The following is a 17,798-nucleotide window of genomic DNA, read 5'->3' as shown; positions in this document are numbered from 1 at the left end:
TTTCATAATAATAAATCTTATTATGGAATGTTTCGAAATAAATAATCTAGTTTATACGTTTCACTGAGAAGTATAGAGGGAATAAAAAGAATTTTGTCATCGTTTAAGTTGGGACCAAATTAAAATCACAATTTTAAGAAAAAGGAAGCAGAAATAACTATTTCATTGCTAGCATCAAATGTGTAGAGGTATAGCAAATGTACATTGACGCTACATATCAACAGAAGAACATAGAACTCCTGATATTCTTATGCAATCTTGGAAGCTCTGCAGTAGAACTTAAGCCCGTTTCTGATAAATCATTAACATCCAAAAATTGTCCAATCTGAGCTGCAGCATGATGAGCATAGCATATGGGTGCCACTGAAGAATAAAAAATGAGGATAAATTAGTATTAACACTTTTCTGAAGAAAAACACTATTCTGATGAAATTACCAACTGAGGTTGCAATCGTGCTTCTTTGGTTCCTGAAATAAGTATACAAACAAACGAACTAAGTAGTATAATTAAGAGTTAACACATAAACAAAAGGAAAGAATGCATACACATAGGACAGCGAATTGATCAAATTTTGTAAGCCATCTGCTGAGAAACCAATCTCATCAAGTAGCACATGATAATGTACAGGCCTAGATGTTCCCTGTTTATATGGTGAGGAAACAAAAAACAAATCGCAATCAAAACCAAATAAGTATAGAGGGAATAAAAAGTGGAAGCCACTTACCATCATCCCCGCATGAGCACACATGTAAAAATCATAATTTCTTGGATGCGTGATTGCTGTGTCCACAACAGTCCCTAAAGAGGAAAATTTATATTACAATGATTCTGAGTTACCTGTATGCAAGTAAACAAAACAAGTAGCACACCTGGAGGAATATTTTCCGGACTTTTAGTCTGAAACAGCCTAGTATGATGATTTTTCTGTGCCACTATCACGGTGAACTTGGGAACATCATCCTCACCCAGACGTTGATAGGCCTGAAATTACAACACTTTCTCGTGATCCTAGAACTAGGAAAACATCAACAAAGGTGCATCGTTTGATTGGTTGCATGTTTTAAGTAGCTTTTCTTAATTTTTTTTCCCAGAATTTACTCAAGTTGTGAACAAAAAAGCAAGAGGTGCTGTAGAAAATATTAACTTTTCCCCATTTTCTTTAAAGAGAAAAATGTGTAATCTAAGCACGCACTCAGAACAATGTCTACGTAAGATTCTTCCAGCAATCAAACAGATTATCAAACTGAACAAAGAAAGAGTTAAGCTGTAACCTTTATTATCTGGTCAAGCTCGACAGTCAAGACTTGTTGAAATTGTGATTCACTTACTCCATCCCTGCACATGAAAACACAGTTCAGATTTTTAACAAGTGATAAAGGAAATTGAGACCACTCGTCAAATACTGATAGAATTTGTACTAATTTTAGATATAATTTGTTCAATATTAGTTTCCTAAAATTAGACACTAAATAAATTTGTCGTTGATTTCAAACAACTGACTGATTTGCGTTGCAAATAATAAAATATCTTGGGAAATAGTTTAAGATTCAAGTTGATGTTGTACTGTATTTCCTTATTCCACAGATTTCCTGTTTTAGGGACGATCAATAATTTGACAGAAATTAATAAAATCATTGTACCCTTTCAACTTGGTATCAGAGTTCCTAATCCTAGGAAACTCAGTTTTTCTTTTCTGCTACCAGACAAAAATAGTTAGAGCAATCTTGTCATCAATGTTGAAATCAAAAAATTGGTTACTAACAATAGAAATGTCTTGCTGTGTAGCTTCCTCTAGTGACTTATCCTGGTACTAAACTAAAACCTATGGCTGACTCGTGCCAACTTTCATACTACACCCTAAGTAGGCTTAATGATGATAAATAGATGTAATTATTCTAACAATACTCAATGAAGAGACTCAGAAATCAGTCATCCTACTGAGTCCAAGTTGTCTAGTTTACATTGGGAGTTGTGTTAGTGATAGATTTCTTTAGTCAAGAAATCAAACGAACTCTCCTCACAGCACACACTCACACAGAAGAAAGAAAACGTATGTATATTCCTTCTATAAACAAGAATACAATGTACACCAACAACACTCACAAGGGAGCACTCTCCCTCCACAGGATACAGAGGTCTTGTCTATACAAAAGAATTAACCAAGCTAATCCCATACAAGAGTTCCCCAGCCTTCTTATAAAGGTTCCCCTACCACTAACCAACTGTTAACTGAGCTATTAACAGTTACAACACAATAGCACCCTCCTAACCTCCTAACTACTTCATAAATTCCTTTTTCTCCTTTCATAGACTCTTAATAGCCTATCAGTTAGTTGGGAAAACTTACTTGACATTCGTTTCCTGATAGAGTCAATAAAAGAGTGGCCTCCCCATTCGACTTAATTCATGAGTCCTTCTCGTATTGTGTCTTATTATAGTTTTAAGCACTCTTTAACATTCATTGATGATTTTTTACAATGTACATGATTATATTCAATGAAAACATGTCTAACTTGTTTTCCATTTTTGAAAGATTTTACACTTCAGGAAAAAAAGAAATTTCTTTAGTAAATCACCTTATAGGTTCCTAATTATTGAACCTAATTAGTAAACCGGGTCTTATTTATAGACTTCCTCCCCTTCTAGTCTAACCCATTAGGTCCTTTCCCATGTATCCTATCATCACCTTAATGCATGCAAGATCTTGTACTAAAACAATTTTAGGAACATATGGCGTCTAAGGAAATTCTCCATCACACATTTTGGTCCTTCTTTCTCAATAATCATGTACCCACATACTTTTCGGAGCATGTTGTCTTAGAACTTATTATTCTTTTAATAGGATGCCCTCAATTGTTTTGTCTATCCTTTTTCATCCTATTCCCTGCAAATATCTGGGTCAACTTTGTTCACAACTAAGCTCTTAGAATCAGGTGCGTATTCCTAGGTCACAATTGATCACAAAAAGATTATCGTTGTATTTCTCTCCTTTTTTTTGAGACCATCCCTTACTTTGAGTCCTCTACTACACATTCCACTTCCCAAATAAGTACACATTCTCTTATTCCCATTCCCTCTGCCTCAAGCTGACTCTTTGATACACCAAGATGTTCCACAAGTAGGACCACAAACAGAGCAACTTCTTTAGACACATCAGCATCAACCACGAACTACACTAATCACTGATTCAATCAATGAAGATATAGTAGATCCATGCTAGGTTCTTCCATGGTTTGACTATTTATCAATTCAAACATACCCCTCGACCTTCAGTGGTCCATTGATCCATAAAAGGTATTTGACCTAGTCCTAACCCGTCTCGTCATTATGTTACATTAGGTTATCATTGTCATTCTCTATGTACTATACCTACCTTTCTTCTTTGACCATTTCCCAACACTTTAGGTGATACATTATCCCATCTCAAGTGGAGACAAGCAATGATTGATGAAATAAGTAGTCTTAAAAACAATTGTACCTAGGAACTGGTCTTATTTCCTCCAAGGATTAACTTTAGAGAAAAGATGGAAAGAAAAAATCAAATGACATATCTGAACAATGCAATCCCATACAAATGGTAGGGATACATAACCAAATAGTAGAATGACAAGATACTAAAATGAGAATAATTATCCAAAAATATCTCATAATAAACTCAACAATGCTAATAGACTCAATTGGTTAATGATTTTTATATTCTATAATATTTAACATCGGTATATTCTAATTTATAATAACATTTGACCTAAAAACAAGTTATCCAAAAGAAATCTGACTGGATTATAGATCAAATATGTTAAATATAGTGAAAATTATATATTGGAATTAATCCCTTGTGTTAAATACACACATAGGGTTCTCTATTTATAATAGAAGAAATATGGACTAAGCCCAAATACAAATGAATATGTAAGAATAAAATAAAATAAAATAAGAACAATGTTTCCCTAATAAACAGGGACTATATTTCCCTAATTAACATAAATATAATATCTTTAACACTCCCCCTCAAGCTAGAGCATACCGATTGTATGAACCAATCTTGGAATAAATAAACTCAATTTGAAATATATGATCTGTCTTCAAGAGTGTGCGACAAACAGATGCGCAATAACATGTCGACGAACAACTACTAGCAATTTATGGACAGTAGTGGACAACTGCGAAACATCAAATAACACCGTGAAACTTCAAGTGGGATAACTTTGACAAAGGAGAACAATGACAAACTCCAGGGACTAGATTGCCATCAAGTAAGGATGGGGCTTGCATCAAAACTACAGGAACTGCCATCACTGACTGATTGGGCCTGTAGTGGTTAAAAGCGACAAAACTACAGGGACTGCCTGGGGCCTGTAGTGGCTAAAAGCGACAAAACTACATGGACTGCCATCACTGATTGATGGAGCCTGTATACAGGGACTGCCATCACTGACTAATGGGGCCTGTAGCGACAAAACTGCAAGGACTGCCACCATTGACTAGTGGAGTCTGAAAGTCTAAAACCTGGCTGGAAACGTACTCCCCCTCACGACGAACGGCGAAAATGACGGCGTGCCGATGACAGACCGTGAAAGTGGAAGATCATAATGAGCTCTTATTCATCAAAGCACCCAAAAACAAATCTGACAGATTTGACAAAGGGTTGGTGAAATTGTTTCAACCCATAATTTTAGTGTTGAAATTTCTTGGTGTTAACCACTGACTGTCCTTGAAGACCTTTCAGAATAGAGAAGATAGCGGAAGCAGTAGAGGTAGGACGAGGTGTTGGTGCATCGGTGGCACAAGTGGCGGAGACGACGACGGGAGACGGTGGTCGAAGACGGTGGCCGAAGACGGTGGCCGCAGAAGGTGGCCGACGACGGTGGCCGGAGACAGTGGTCGGAGACGGTGGCCGGAGACGTTGGTCGGAGACGGTGGCCGGAGACGGTGGCCGAAGAAGGTGTCGGCGGCAGTGCCGGAGACGGTGGCTGGAGACGACGGCCGGAGACGGTTGCCGAAGACGGTGGTCAGAGACAACGGCCGGATGGTGACGAGCGGCAACGGACAGTGGCGGACAGCAACACCGAACAGATGCGAGACAGAAACCAGAGATTGCCCATTGAAGTATAAAGGCACAGGTTGAAAAAGAAACTTTTAGGGGGGAGCCGCCGGTGGCCACCGCCACCGGCGACAACAAAGACAAAGTAGAAAAGGATCAGAAAACCTGCTCTGATAGTGAAAATTATATATTGGAATTAATCCCTTGTGTTAAATACAAACATAAGGTTCTCTATTTATAATAGAAGAAATATGGGCTAAGTCCCAATACAAATGAATATGTAAGAATAAAATAAGAACAATGTTTCCCTAATAAACATATAGGAACTATATTTCCCTAATTAACATAAACACAATATAAACTAAATATAATATCTTTAACAAAATAAAATAGTGATAAAATGACACCTGAAGACAATAAATTGAGTTGGCTTGCGGCTGTTACTTGAATCATAGAAATCTAGCAGCAATTCCCTGTAAGAAAATATTTTAATCATTACAACAGTTTGATGTGCGAGCCATGATAAATATAACAATGTGACCACACTACATCTTGTACAAAAAATCATGAAGCATAAACAACATATATAAGTTATAATTGTTACATTAGGACAATTTCTTCTTCCACCTCCATAATTTCTTTCCACACCTCTTACCTTCCAGAAAGCATCATCCCAAAAGTTCTTATTTCTAAATTTTGGTTATGCATTCTGGAATCTTTATTCTGAAATATACTTTATCTCAATAATTCTAGAATGTGTAATCATACGTTTTTCTAATAAATTCCAAATTATGTTTTCAGAAAATGTAAGAATTTTAAAATATCCTTTTTGTTATTCCATTTTAGTAGGAGGTGTCGGAAGAAATTATGGAGGTGCTAGAAGCATACGTCTAAATAACATTGGATACATAGACGACTGCGCTTTTTATCACACAATTAGCTAAATTCCTCTAACATCCCCAAGAATCATTCCACTATGTTAACAAACTTCAACCAGCTCAATAGAAGCTCTACGCTCTAAGTCATTTTCTACATTCTAAAATATATCCTCAAATACATGACTACTGATGCATGTGAATTTTTGCTATCAAAATTGGTCATGATGGAACTATTGATAGCCTCAAAACTCGACTTGTGGCCAACACACACAAAATTTTGACTTGAATTATGGTGATATTTTTTCTCCAATGACAAAGATGGCTTCTGTTTTTTTTATTTCTAGCCATGGTTGCTCTTCAACAATGGCCTATTTATCAACTGAATGTCAAATATGCTTTCCTCAATGGAAATTTGTAAGAAGAAATTTTTATGGGACAACCTCTAGGATTTGTTACTCTAGGGAGTCTTCTAAATTAGTATGTCATCTTCACAAATCTTTATATGGCCTTAAACAGACTCCTAGGACCTGGTTTGGAAAATTTAGCAACGTTATTCAACAATTTGATAAGACTTGGAGTGAAGCAAATCATTCAGTCTTTACCGTCACTCAAGTGTTGGATATGTCTATTTGATAGTATATATTGAAGACATTGTTCTTACAGACAGTGACCACCATGGCATCTCTCAAATGAAACAACATCTTTGCTACCATTTTTAGCCCAAAAATGTTGGCAAACTTAGATATTTCTTGGGTATTGAGGTAGCACAATCCAATGATGGTATTGTTATATCTCAAAGGAAGTATGCATTGGATATTTTGGAGAAAATTGGATTGATGAATTCAAAACTTGTTGACACACTCAAGGATCCTAATACCAAACTCCTACCAAATCAGGAGGAACCTATTTCAGATCTTGAACAATATAGAAGATTGATTAGGAAATTAAATTATGTCACAGTTACTCGTCATGATATTTTCTTTGTAGTCAATGTGGTGAGCCAATATATTAAAGGATCTCCTTGAAAAGGTTTGTTATATCATTCCAATAACCATACAAAAGTTGTTTGCTATTCAGATGTTGATTGGGCAAGATCTCCTTCTAATAGAAGATTTACTTTCAAGTATTGTGTCTCCATTGATAGTAACTTGATCTCTTGAAAAAGCAAGAAGCAAAGTGTTGTGGCAAAATTAAGGATGGAAAAATACACGTGCCAATTGGTATCTACACATAAAATCTACAATGGATAGTTGGTATCCATAGGTATTTATTACCCGTAGATAGCAGGTAGCGGATATTTTAATATCCGCTTATAAACGGTCGAGTGTGAGTATTGTACCCACAAGTATGTTATTAAGTTAAATTTAATTAAAATTAAAATTAATTTATATTATATCAAGTTAAATTTAATTAAAATTAAATTTTAATATATATTTAATTTAGTTTATATTATATTTTATATATTTTTTTGTAATTTTATTTAAATATTATTTTAAAAATTTATAAAATATAATTTTTTAAATATTTGTGGTTTGTTCACTCAAATGACACTTATATGTAACAATCAACTCTTCATATTAGTTTAATCTTGTCTTTCATGAAAGAACCACGCACGTTATAATTCATCGTCATTTCATTCTAGAGAAAATTATATCTAGAGACATCAAGACTAAGTTCATCTCTAGATCCAAACCTTTGCTTCAAGAACTAAATGTCAATTATTCCTTCCCAATAATTTACTATGAGAATTTGAGTCAACATGCTGTTTTGTACATCCTTTTCTGTTCGAAAGAAGTTTCCAAATCCTTCCTTACTAGTCACTCATGTGCCTACATGCGACTGAATGTGTTGATATTCTTACCAAGGCTTGGTTGTTAATTAAGAGACAAACTCAAGGTCTTGGCTATGATCATCCTCTGTTTGAGGTGGAAGAATGTTAGTATATGTCATTTAGTGTTAGTCCACACCAGTACAATAGCCTCTTAGTAGGTGATCCTAATATCAGTAGCTGTATCTCACTCAGTTACAAACAATATTTCAATTTGTTACAACTGTTTTGTTAACTGTCACATCAGTGCTAAGTCAACACAGTAACCTTAGCTTGCAAAGCACTTTGTCATAGTGTCTAAATATTAACTTTACTGAATATTTCAGCATTAAAAAAACCTTTCTTTCTCCTTCAAATTTTTTTGAATCATATTGTAATAAGAATCGCATGGTTAAAAAAAATTAATGTCCATTACAGATTTTAAAAATAATTAGAATCTGAAAACAATCAGAAGGAAGCTATTCAAAACAATTTCTCATAAGATTAATTACTTAAAAAAAGTGTTTTTCTTATTGTAAAAACAAACAGATTATATTTTGTTTTTTCTAAGATCTCTAAAAAATAATCACTAAATTATTGTTTTACCACTTCTTTTTTAATCTTAAACATACTGTCCATAATCAGAAGCTATTTTGAAACAGCTTTTCATAAAATCAATTGATTCTTTTTTTAAAAAGAATTCTAATTCTAGGAAAAAAGGAACTAACTAACTTCAACTTCTTTGAAAATCTCTAAAACATAATCACTAAACTATTTTATACCAGTATCACTTAATTTTTTTTCCTAAAACTACCCCATGACCATTTTCTTTTACAAAATTAATACTTAGGATCCTATCAGGTTACTTCAAAATGAGATGGAATTCAGGGTATTTTGTAGATCTTCGTTATGAAATTCAAAACAGTAGCTCAATATACAATTTTACTCTAACCTGATAATACCATCGTCACCCCCATTTTCCAATGGCTTGTATAGAGCATCAATCATCTCTACCTTAGATGCCTGCAATCTCACAGACGCTCTATACCTTGAAATCAATGGCCAACATCGAGATCCAACAACCTACAATTCAACAATATGCACCAGATTAATATGCGGCAGAGATAACAAAATGCAAATAGAAAGGTACAAGAAGCTTTTTAAAACACTTTAGATTAAAACAGAAAATATATTTTTCTAGAGGGGTTAGTTGATCCCTTTCACAATCTTCTATTTATAATACTGAACTGATACAAGAGTACATAAAAGATTAAGGAACTTCCCTAAACACCTAGGTGCAGAACTAGGTACTACTATAGATACTACTCACAAAAGCTAGCACACTACACCCTAAGTAGGCCTAATGATGATACATAGATGTAATTATTCTAACAAAAACAATGAAGATACGGGAAAACAGAAAACCAAACTAGACTTACAGCTGCAACTGATGGAATATCTAATTGACCTCTGTGAGAGACATCCATCCCCAAAATCATTGTTGGGGTGTCTTTAATTAAGGGAAGATGGCCAGAATGCTCCATTGCCAACAGAGAATTTATTCCTCCAAGCTGTATTGAAGTCATAAAAAATTAGTTAAACTGTACATGAAGTTATGGAGTTAAAATAAATTGAGTTGTGTTTGTACTGATATCAGTCATAAAGTACTCAGTTACCTTAGAATTGATTTTGAGAAGTATGTTATTAAGGTATTGATCAGTGATCTTGATAGGGGAAATGCACTGTGTGACAACACCGACTTCACTCAGACACTTCTTTTTCCAAGGCCCTAAAGTTGATAAATGATCATAACATGAATACAAAATATTTCATGTAAAGGAAACCCAAGAAACATTTGCCTAAAAATGTACCATATATATCACAATTTTTCCTCTCTGGTAAGACACAAAGAATCAACTTTGGTTCTCTATTTAGTTTTGATTTCAGCAGGTCAAACATTCTTTCAACCCTTGCAACAGGGTTAGATCTTCTCAACTGTGGTTCCTCCTCTATCAAAGAATGTGGCCGTTCAATGTTCTGCACAAATATTTAAGTACATTTGAAATTACTAATCAAACTAAAAACAGGAGAACAAATAAATATAGCATAGATATTAGAATGCCCAGAGACATACAATGCCCTTGCTCATTCCACATCTGATCAGCTCCCTTGATAAGTAACTAGTATCACATCTTGCAGAAAAGTTGACAACAGCCCAATAATCAATATGCGATGGTTGTAGAAGTGTCTATGAAAAGGAAATATTGCATCATCTTTTCTGAATTAGTCCATATTTTAGACAACTCTAAAAGAAGGAAGCCTTTAACACTTTTCAGCATGTGAAAGAATAACAGAATACCTTCTTATTAAAATTCCACCTTCCATTACATGGGATGCAAACATCATTCTGGCCAACCTTTAACTGTTCTCAAATAGAATCGTATCAATGTGTGTGTTTAGTTCTCAAATAATTGAAGGAAATGACAGAAAATGGAGAAACAAATGAAAGAAAATAGGATTTCTTTATTGATTGAGTGTATCTGTACAAAGAACATTGAATATTCAAGATATCCAGGTCTGTTCCAAATACAATTATATTTCACCAAAAGGCTAGATACCCCCTCTCAATCCCTCTTATTTAAAGGCAACATGCCTTATTTCTTAAACTAACTGACTACCTCACTAGCAGACACCAAATTAACTACAAATGGATATCTATAAGAAAACCACCTTTTTTATGCCAATTTCCCTTTCATCTCTCTCCTCAACTTATATATCATGTGCACAAAAAAATGTGAAATATTGAATAACTGTGTACCTGTGGTGCCTCAAGGACACGACCTTCAACAAGAGCCAATTGTTTATCAACAGAAATGCCACATGCAGCAAGAACAGGATCATCATCATAGCAATAGTTTCCTACAGCCTATATATTTTAATGAGCTTACATATTAATGATAAAATGGAACAACGTATCAATAAATATATGTTTACATTTTTCAGAATTTTGATTCTATCTTGAGGCTTTTGGCGTGATTTCTCAACTAAAGATGCTCTTTGCATTGGTAAGAGTGCCTTTGTATACCGTTGGAGGGACACAAGTGAACATAGCTACTCCACCAAAAGTAAAGAAAAAGAGAAGAAAACATCAGACAGATATAATTGGTCCAAAGGGATAGGCTGTTGAAGAAAAAATAAAAATAAGGTTTAGCCTCTTTAAAAAATCAAATAACCTCCAAAGGAAGATAGTTGGGCCGATTTGGTTTTCCAACATCAAGACATGGAAAATAATAAGATGAGGGCAGATCAATGCCACAATGTTTGACAAAATATTCATATACAGTAATCTCCACCGTCTGTCCTTCATTACTGCCGTCATCATTTTTAACCTTCATGCTAAAACTGCAAAAGATATCAGACTCAAGCTTTGTTGTGGTCAAGAGAACCCTAAGATTTTGTTTCCCTTTTTTTCTTATTTCATGTAAATATACTAGAAACTTGACTTTCTAAAGGCAAGAACTTACAGTTGCTGATTGCATGGTTTCTCACTCAAGCCAGAAATTTTAAATTCCAGGTTTCGATGAGTTGCTTGTACCCTTAAATTTTTAAGCACCTTTTTGGCCTACAAATTATCAAGAATTAAAAAAATATCAGGTAACTACTAATTTTTATTCATGAACTATATGGACAAGTTTGTCACCTTTTCCCAGTCAATATAACGGGGTTCCCTCACTTGCTGATTTGATAACAGAAAATCAATTACAGGACCAGGTTTTATGATCACAGTTGTTGACACGTCTAGAAAAAAAAATAAAGTGTTAAGATTGAAAATAATACATTTTTACGAAGATAAGATTCCAAGAAAAGTATGAAAACACTTCTACCCATATTTAGAGACAACCCTCGCGGTGTAGAACGAAAACTGGAATGAAAACCCGAGACTGCTGTTACACCAGCCCCAACATCAGTGAAATTTCTTGGGTCATCGTGAAAAAAGGACTGCCTTACCAAAAGACACCCACTTCACATTCAAAAAAAATGGTTCAACTAAGTTAGACCAAAGAGGTTATGATTAAATTTAAATTCCAGTCCAAAAAACATAAAGATATTTCTTTGAATTTTATCTTTAGAAGATGTATAGGTACCAATCAGCTGCACGCTGCCTCAGTACAGTATCAAGCACCCTCAACGCATCTTCAGAATTGGCATCTGAGTCAACCCCTTCGAGAGCAACAGCAATGGACTGCATGGGTATTTTGGCTGCAAAACTTATCTCCACCATGAATGTCTTTAGCTGAAAAGAATGTTTGGACCTTTTACTTTCCTCACAAAGGCTTCCATCAGCACCAGCACTACGGCTAGAGTTAGAACAGTATAAGCTTAAAGGGAAAAAAAACACGGCACAAATAAACAAAATAGTCATATGAAAGGCATACCGTTTTCTAAATGATTCCTCCAAAAGAACTTTGAACTCATACTTATTTAGCGGCAGAGGACCTGCTGTGTACAAAGTTTTCCCTCCATCATAGGCAAACCTTTTGTCACCAAGTTCAGAAGAGTATATTTGGTAAAGCCTGTTAATCACTTTTCTCCCAATGACCTTGCTTTCAACTGCTCGCTTATCTTCTAAAGTAATAGCAACCTGAAAATGCTTCAATAAGCTAAAGTCTAAGATAAGACAAAACAAAATTGCTGAGGCAGAAATACAGAACATACACTATACTGGAAAAACAGTGTTTCCGGAGCATTAACAGAAACTTCAAAGAGATTCACAAGTAAAGATATCTGTTTTCCTGCGGTCCCAACCCCATTCCTACTCATAATAGAATACTTTGTAGGAGTTAACTGTTCAGTTTCCATATTATGTGGCACATCAGGAGATGGCTGAGGTGATGCTGGTGGTTCAGCAGCCTCTTCAGTTCGAGGAACTACCTCTGTCATTCTTTCCTTGGCTACAAATAACACTGAAGAAAACGAATAGACCATGTTAAAATTTGAAGTACCGATATACTCCGTTACAATTTAAGAATTTTCAGAGATTCTACAATGAGGTGTTCAAGCTGTACAATTATCAGAAATATGCTTTCTACTTTTCTGACTGATAGTAAGTCAAATGCTATATGAGAAAACACAACATGATAGATCTCAAAGGCAACCCATTGTTGAAAACCAATTCAAACACACCTTTATTTGGTCTCTGACTGGTAGCATATGCAGATGAAGTATTTCACTAAAATATGGGTAAGTAATTAAAGACAAAACATATTGCTCAAATTTAGTATTGACTGATGAGCATCGTGTGCTTTTCTTATCACTATCAAATTTCTTTATAGATTTTCATTCAAAAATCCAAATTAGGGCATCATAATCCATATCAATATGAACGTAAACAAGAAACAAACCATTTATAGTGAATAACCAATTACTGAACTTCGAAAAAAAAAATATTAAGAATGTGTCCTAAAACGTACCATAGAAGAACAATAACATCATGCATGTTACCAGCATTTTGCAAAATTAAGTTGTGATATACACAAAACAAAGATAATGCATGCATTACAAACTTACAGAAGTTGGTGCGATCAACCCAAATGCAGCGAAGACGAACCTTTCACATAAAATAGGGTTTTGAAGGAAATAGAGAATTTGAAAATGGCACCAATGAGTGTTTGTTTAGTTTAAAGGTGGAAGTGAGAGAGAGAGAGAGAGAGAGGAGGGAAACCATAGAGACACTTTCTAGTCCTCTATTCTTCCAAATTCACCCTTGTTTTATTTTAAGTTTTTAATTTTAATGCTATATAATAAAATTTAGAGGAATTTAATACTAAAAATTTAATCTATTTAATTTTACAATAGTTTTGTATTAGGTTTGATAGTGTTTCATTCAAAAAGAATATTTATTTTTTTCTGACGTTTTTAATTTAATTTTTTTTGTTATTACTAAAAGCGTTTTTTATTTAGTTTTACCTTTTAAAATAAACTAATGAATTTTCTTTGTCAAATTAATAATAAGAGCATTACAATACTAACATATGACATCAATTTAAAAAGTATAACCAAATTATAAATTAGTGGAATAAAATTTTAAAAAATGATCTTAAATAAAAAAAAAAAACTAATAAACCTTATATTACAAACAATTCACTATTTTTCTTGTGTTATTTACTTGAATTATAATTCATTAGTACTAATCAAAGTCATGCATACTTTGCGATTTTATTTTTCAAAAATTGATAACTTCAATGATTTTTTATTTGAACTTAAAGTCGTGGTTGTTTTGCTTTTTTTTATTGAAACCGCAATATAACATGACTTTAGTGTTATTTATGCATATTCTATTATTTGGAAAATGTAATGTGTGTTGTGATTGAATTAAAATGATGACTTCACACTTCAAATCACCTTTCTAACTCATCATATTGTCCGAATTTTAATCAATTCAGCTTTCAGGTTTGTCCAAACTTTGTTGAAAATAATTTTGATTCTTACCACTAAACAACCCCTAATTTGGTTTAATAAGATGCAATGGTTTAGATTTTTTTTTTTTTTTCAATAATGATTATAAAAATTGTTCCGGTGTGAAGTTGAGTCACCTAATCTCTTTATTATGTATCAATCATTCTATCTGTTATATTCTATCCAAGTCTGACGGGAAAGTAATTAACAAAATAAATTGACCCATATACATAAAAAAAAAAAAAAAACCTAAATGTTTGCTTCTCATTCCTTTGTTTTGAAAAAAATAGACATTTTATTTCTTTCTAAGATTTTTAATGGTTGAATTGCATATTTGTTTGTTATAATTTTTTAGATTCATTTTAGTTTCTTATTTATTTTTTTTAAATTTTGACTTTGTTTTTAATGTTTTAAATTTGAATTGGTTTTACTTTACATACATTAGGATTAATGTGGTTCATTTGTTTCTAATAATGATTGAAAATGGCGCAAAACAACATAATTAACACAAAAATAACATAATGTACCCAGAACTGTGTATTCTTTTATTCTAATGTAGGTAAGAAGAAGCTATTTTACCTATAAAATTTAATGGAAGTAGACAAAAACTAAAGCTTTATTCACAAATTTTAATAAAAATCTATTAAGAAAAGTTGTGTATGATTAATAATTGAAAACAAATAATATATAGTATTTTATTTTTTTAATATTTATGCACAATATAATAGTTTATGTAAGTTTATAATAATTAATGTTTTTACAATTTTATTTTAAATTTTTAGTTATTCCTTACTTAATTTTACCAATTTTTATAAATTGTACAATTGGACGTAATTAATTTAGTTATAATATATTTTGTGTTTATGAATAACATTGATAACAGTTGAGTGAAGAGATTGAAGGGATTCACAATGAGCTTAATGAACTTAAGTTTGATAATTAGACATATTTTCTTGCATTCATTAGTATTATATTTCACTTTGTTGTTTGTTTGTTTACTAAACTTTTTTTGTTATTGCTGCAATGGAACACTTTTTCATGTGATTGTTTTGGTGAACTTCTTTATTTCATCTATGTGTCCAATTTGATAAACTCAAAAAGAGAAAAATATTATATTTTTATTTGCATATTGCTATATAATGTTGTATCACACCATTATTATATCAAACCAATTTTATATTACACAATTGTCTTCCTTGCATTATATGGTTGTCCTCGTTAAATAGTAGAGTTTATCAGATGCGGTGTATTTGATAAATTCAACTATTCTATTGAACAAATTGAAGATTGTATATGTTCATCAAGACTTACATGCGTGTTTAGGATATGTTTTATGGTGATTAGGATCAATTAAGTTTTTTTTTTCTTTTAAACTGTAGAAAATTTTAATTTAGTAGAATAATGGTTTCAACACCAACATCAAGACAAGTCATAACTAGTTTAGTTTGTATTGGATGTCCATTTTTAGTTGCAAGATGCAGGTTCAAAGTAAATATGATTTATTTGTCTCTTCAAGGACTACATGTGATTCTAAGAATGGATTGACTGACTTTTAATCACGTTCTTATAGAGTTTGGGCAACAAAAGGTTGTATTCCCAAATTCATAAAGATTGTGTAGGGTCAACTTTGGGGATTCTAGTAATGGAGGTATATGCAATTATTTTCCCAAGGAAGAAGCACTTAGGCTACCAAGGTGGATTTCTTTATTGATTTAATTTAAGGAGCGAGTTCAATATTAGTATTCTATAACAAATGGCTCTTACTAAGCTAGCAAAATATAAGAAATATATAATGGAAGACATTTTGAAATAAAAGTTCATTAAACCTAATGCCTTGTTACGAGGAGCTTCGATGTTGATTGTAAAGAAGAAGGATGGAAGTTCGAGTTTGTGGGTTTGTAGACAATTGAATAAACTAACCATAAAAATAAATACCCTTTGCCAAAGATTGGTGATTTATTATACCAACTTTGGAGAGTTGCAATATTTTCCAAGGGTAATCTAAAATTCAGTTATCATCAAAGTTTGGTAAAGCTAAAAGACATGTAAAAGACAACATTTAGTTCTCGTTATGGACATTATGAGTATGTGGTGATGTTGCTTAGAGTGACCAATAGTTCGACGATATTTATGGACTACATGAACAAGTTTTTTCGTCCTTATTTGGATAAGTTTGACATTTTCTTCATCGCTGACATTCTTATTTACTCTAAGAGTCGTCAGGATCTTATTTAATAAAAAAAATAAGGAGCACAAAAAACATTTTAGGATAACTTTGGGTGTACTGAGGGATCATGAGTTATATGGCAAGTATTTTAAGTGTGAATTTAGGTTGAACGAAGTGCTCTTTCTTGGGCATTTTATTTCATCTTAAGGAATTTTCGTGGATCCGACAAAGGTAGAAGTTGTATTGAAATAAGAGTTTCCCAAGACATCTATTAAGGTAAAAAGTTTTGTGAGATTGATGGGTTATTACAGGAGGCTTGTAGAGAGGTTTCTAAAGATAGTGGGACAAAGTAATGTGAAGAAAGTTATCGAACTTGCTAAGCTTGTATATTATCAAGTTTGTCTCAATGTTTCTCTTACCGAACTTGTCTCCTATGGAGCTTGTTGAACTTGTATCTTGTCTAGTTTGTCTCTACATTTCTCCTATTGAGCTTGTCTCTTACTGAGCTTGTTGAGCTTGCCTATGCTGAGCTTGTCTCCATATTTCTCCTGCCCAACTTGATTTTTGTCAAGCTTGTTTCCTACCAAACTTGTTTACAGTCAAGCTTGCTAAGCTTGTCTCTTGTTGAGCTTGTCGAGTTTGTCTCTTGAGTTAGCCAATATTTGTTGCTATCGAGTTTGTGGTGGGTTGGGATGGTGGAATATGCATGTTTTTAGGTCAAAGTTGAAGAACTTTACATTTTTTAGTCAAAAGAACTTGGCATTTTTTGGTTTCCAATCTTCATACCTCTTTTTGATTCATGTTAAACATAAATAAAAGTTTTGCACCATAAATCCACATCAGCACATTGTAGTCACGTTCTACAATAATATTTCATCACTATCTTAACGATATTTATTCAAACATAATAGAAGAGACTAAATTGAGCGTTATTAAATACTAAAAATTAAAGTTATATATTTAAAGTGAATAAATAGAAAAATATTTCATTTGTGAAATAAAAGTGGTATATTTATAGAAATTGAAATAAAGCAATGATAAATTTTTGGGACTAAAATAAAATATTTATAGGGGCTGAAAAGAAAAATAACATATTTACAAATATAAATAAGAAAAAGAAATAATAAATTTCCGAAGGAGTGAAAAAAAAATGCATAGCAAAACATATTTAAGTGTTACACTAAAAATTTGATTGATAATTCTTGGACTTAAACATATTCAGGATGAGTTCAATAATTCGTTTGAAAATTGCTAAATTAATTATCTTTAACATAGATAAAATTTATTATTTTTATCTTTACTCGTGAATGCACATTATTAATAAACATTTACAATAGTCAACTAAATATAAATTCTACTTCAAACTTTTTTAATTATTAATCTTTATTAATCTTTTTATAATTGTTAGATATAAAAGTATAAAAAAAAAAGTTCGATGAACATATTAG

The 17,798-nt window shown here is 32.7% G+C and overlaps 1 protein-coding gene across 1 annotated transcript; it reads right to left on the bottom strand.

Annotated features, from left to right (window-relative positions):
- Positions 1-139: 139 nt before the first annotated feature.
- LOC106754685 (protein argonaute 6) lies at positions 140-13,447 on the bottom strand. Its single transcript, XM_014636744.2, has 23 exons — positions 13,296-13,447; positions 12,444-12,691; positions 12,164-12,369; positions 11,873-12,085; positions 11,612-11,748; positions 11,428-11,525; positions 11,252-11,349; positions 10,961-11,129; positions 10,722-10,838; positions 10,546-10,653; positions 10,087-10,149; positions 9,862-9,975; positions 9,599-9,764; positions 9,404-9,516; positions 9,167-9,298; positions 8,680-8,810; positions 5,450-5,515; positions 1,273-1,336; positions 871-982; positions 726-799; positions 547-641; positions 437-468; positions 140-363 (listed from the first exon to the last, which is right to left on the bottom strand). The coding sequence occupies exons 2-23, from the start codon at positions 12,666-12,668 to the stop codon at positions 218-220; spliced, it is 2,679 nt and encodes an 892-aa protein (XP_014492230.1). The 5' UTR covers positions 12,669-12,691; positions 13,296-13,447; the 3' UTR covers positions 140-217.
- Between the last annotated feature and the right edge of the window lie 4,351 nt (positions 13,448-17,798).

Source organism: Vigna radiata, chromosome 2 (assembly GCF_000741045.1).
Source record: "Vigna radiata var. radiata cultivar VC1973A chromosome 2, Vradiata_ver6, whole genome shotgun sequence".
Lineage (NCBI taxonomy): Eukaryota > Viridiplantae > Streptophyta > Magnoliopsida > Fabales > Fabaceae > Vigna > Vigna radiata.
The sequence above is the reverse complement of the archived record's forward strand: the minus strand, read 5'-3'. Positions and strand labels throughout refer to the sequence as shown.

Bases quoted from the DNA above. Each gene is read 5' to 3' on its own strand.
- LOC106754685 (XM_014636744.2), bottom strand. From the start codon at position 12,668: ATGACAGAGGTAGTTCCTCGAACTGAAGAGGCTGCTGAACCACCAGCA. The intron at 12,086-12,163 runs GTATGCCTTTCA...TTCTAACTCTAG, and splicing joins GAGGAATCATTTAGAAAACG to CCGTAGTGCTGGTGCTGATG. The intron at 11,526-11,611 runs GTAGAAGTGTTT...TTTTTTTTCTAG, and splicing joins AGGGTTGTCTCTAAATATGG to ACGTGTCAACAACTGTGATC.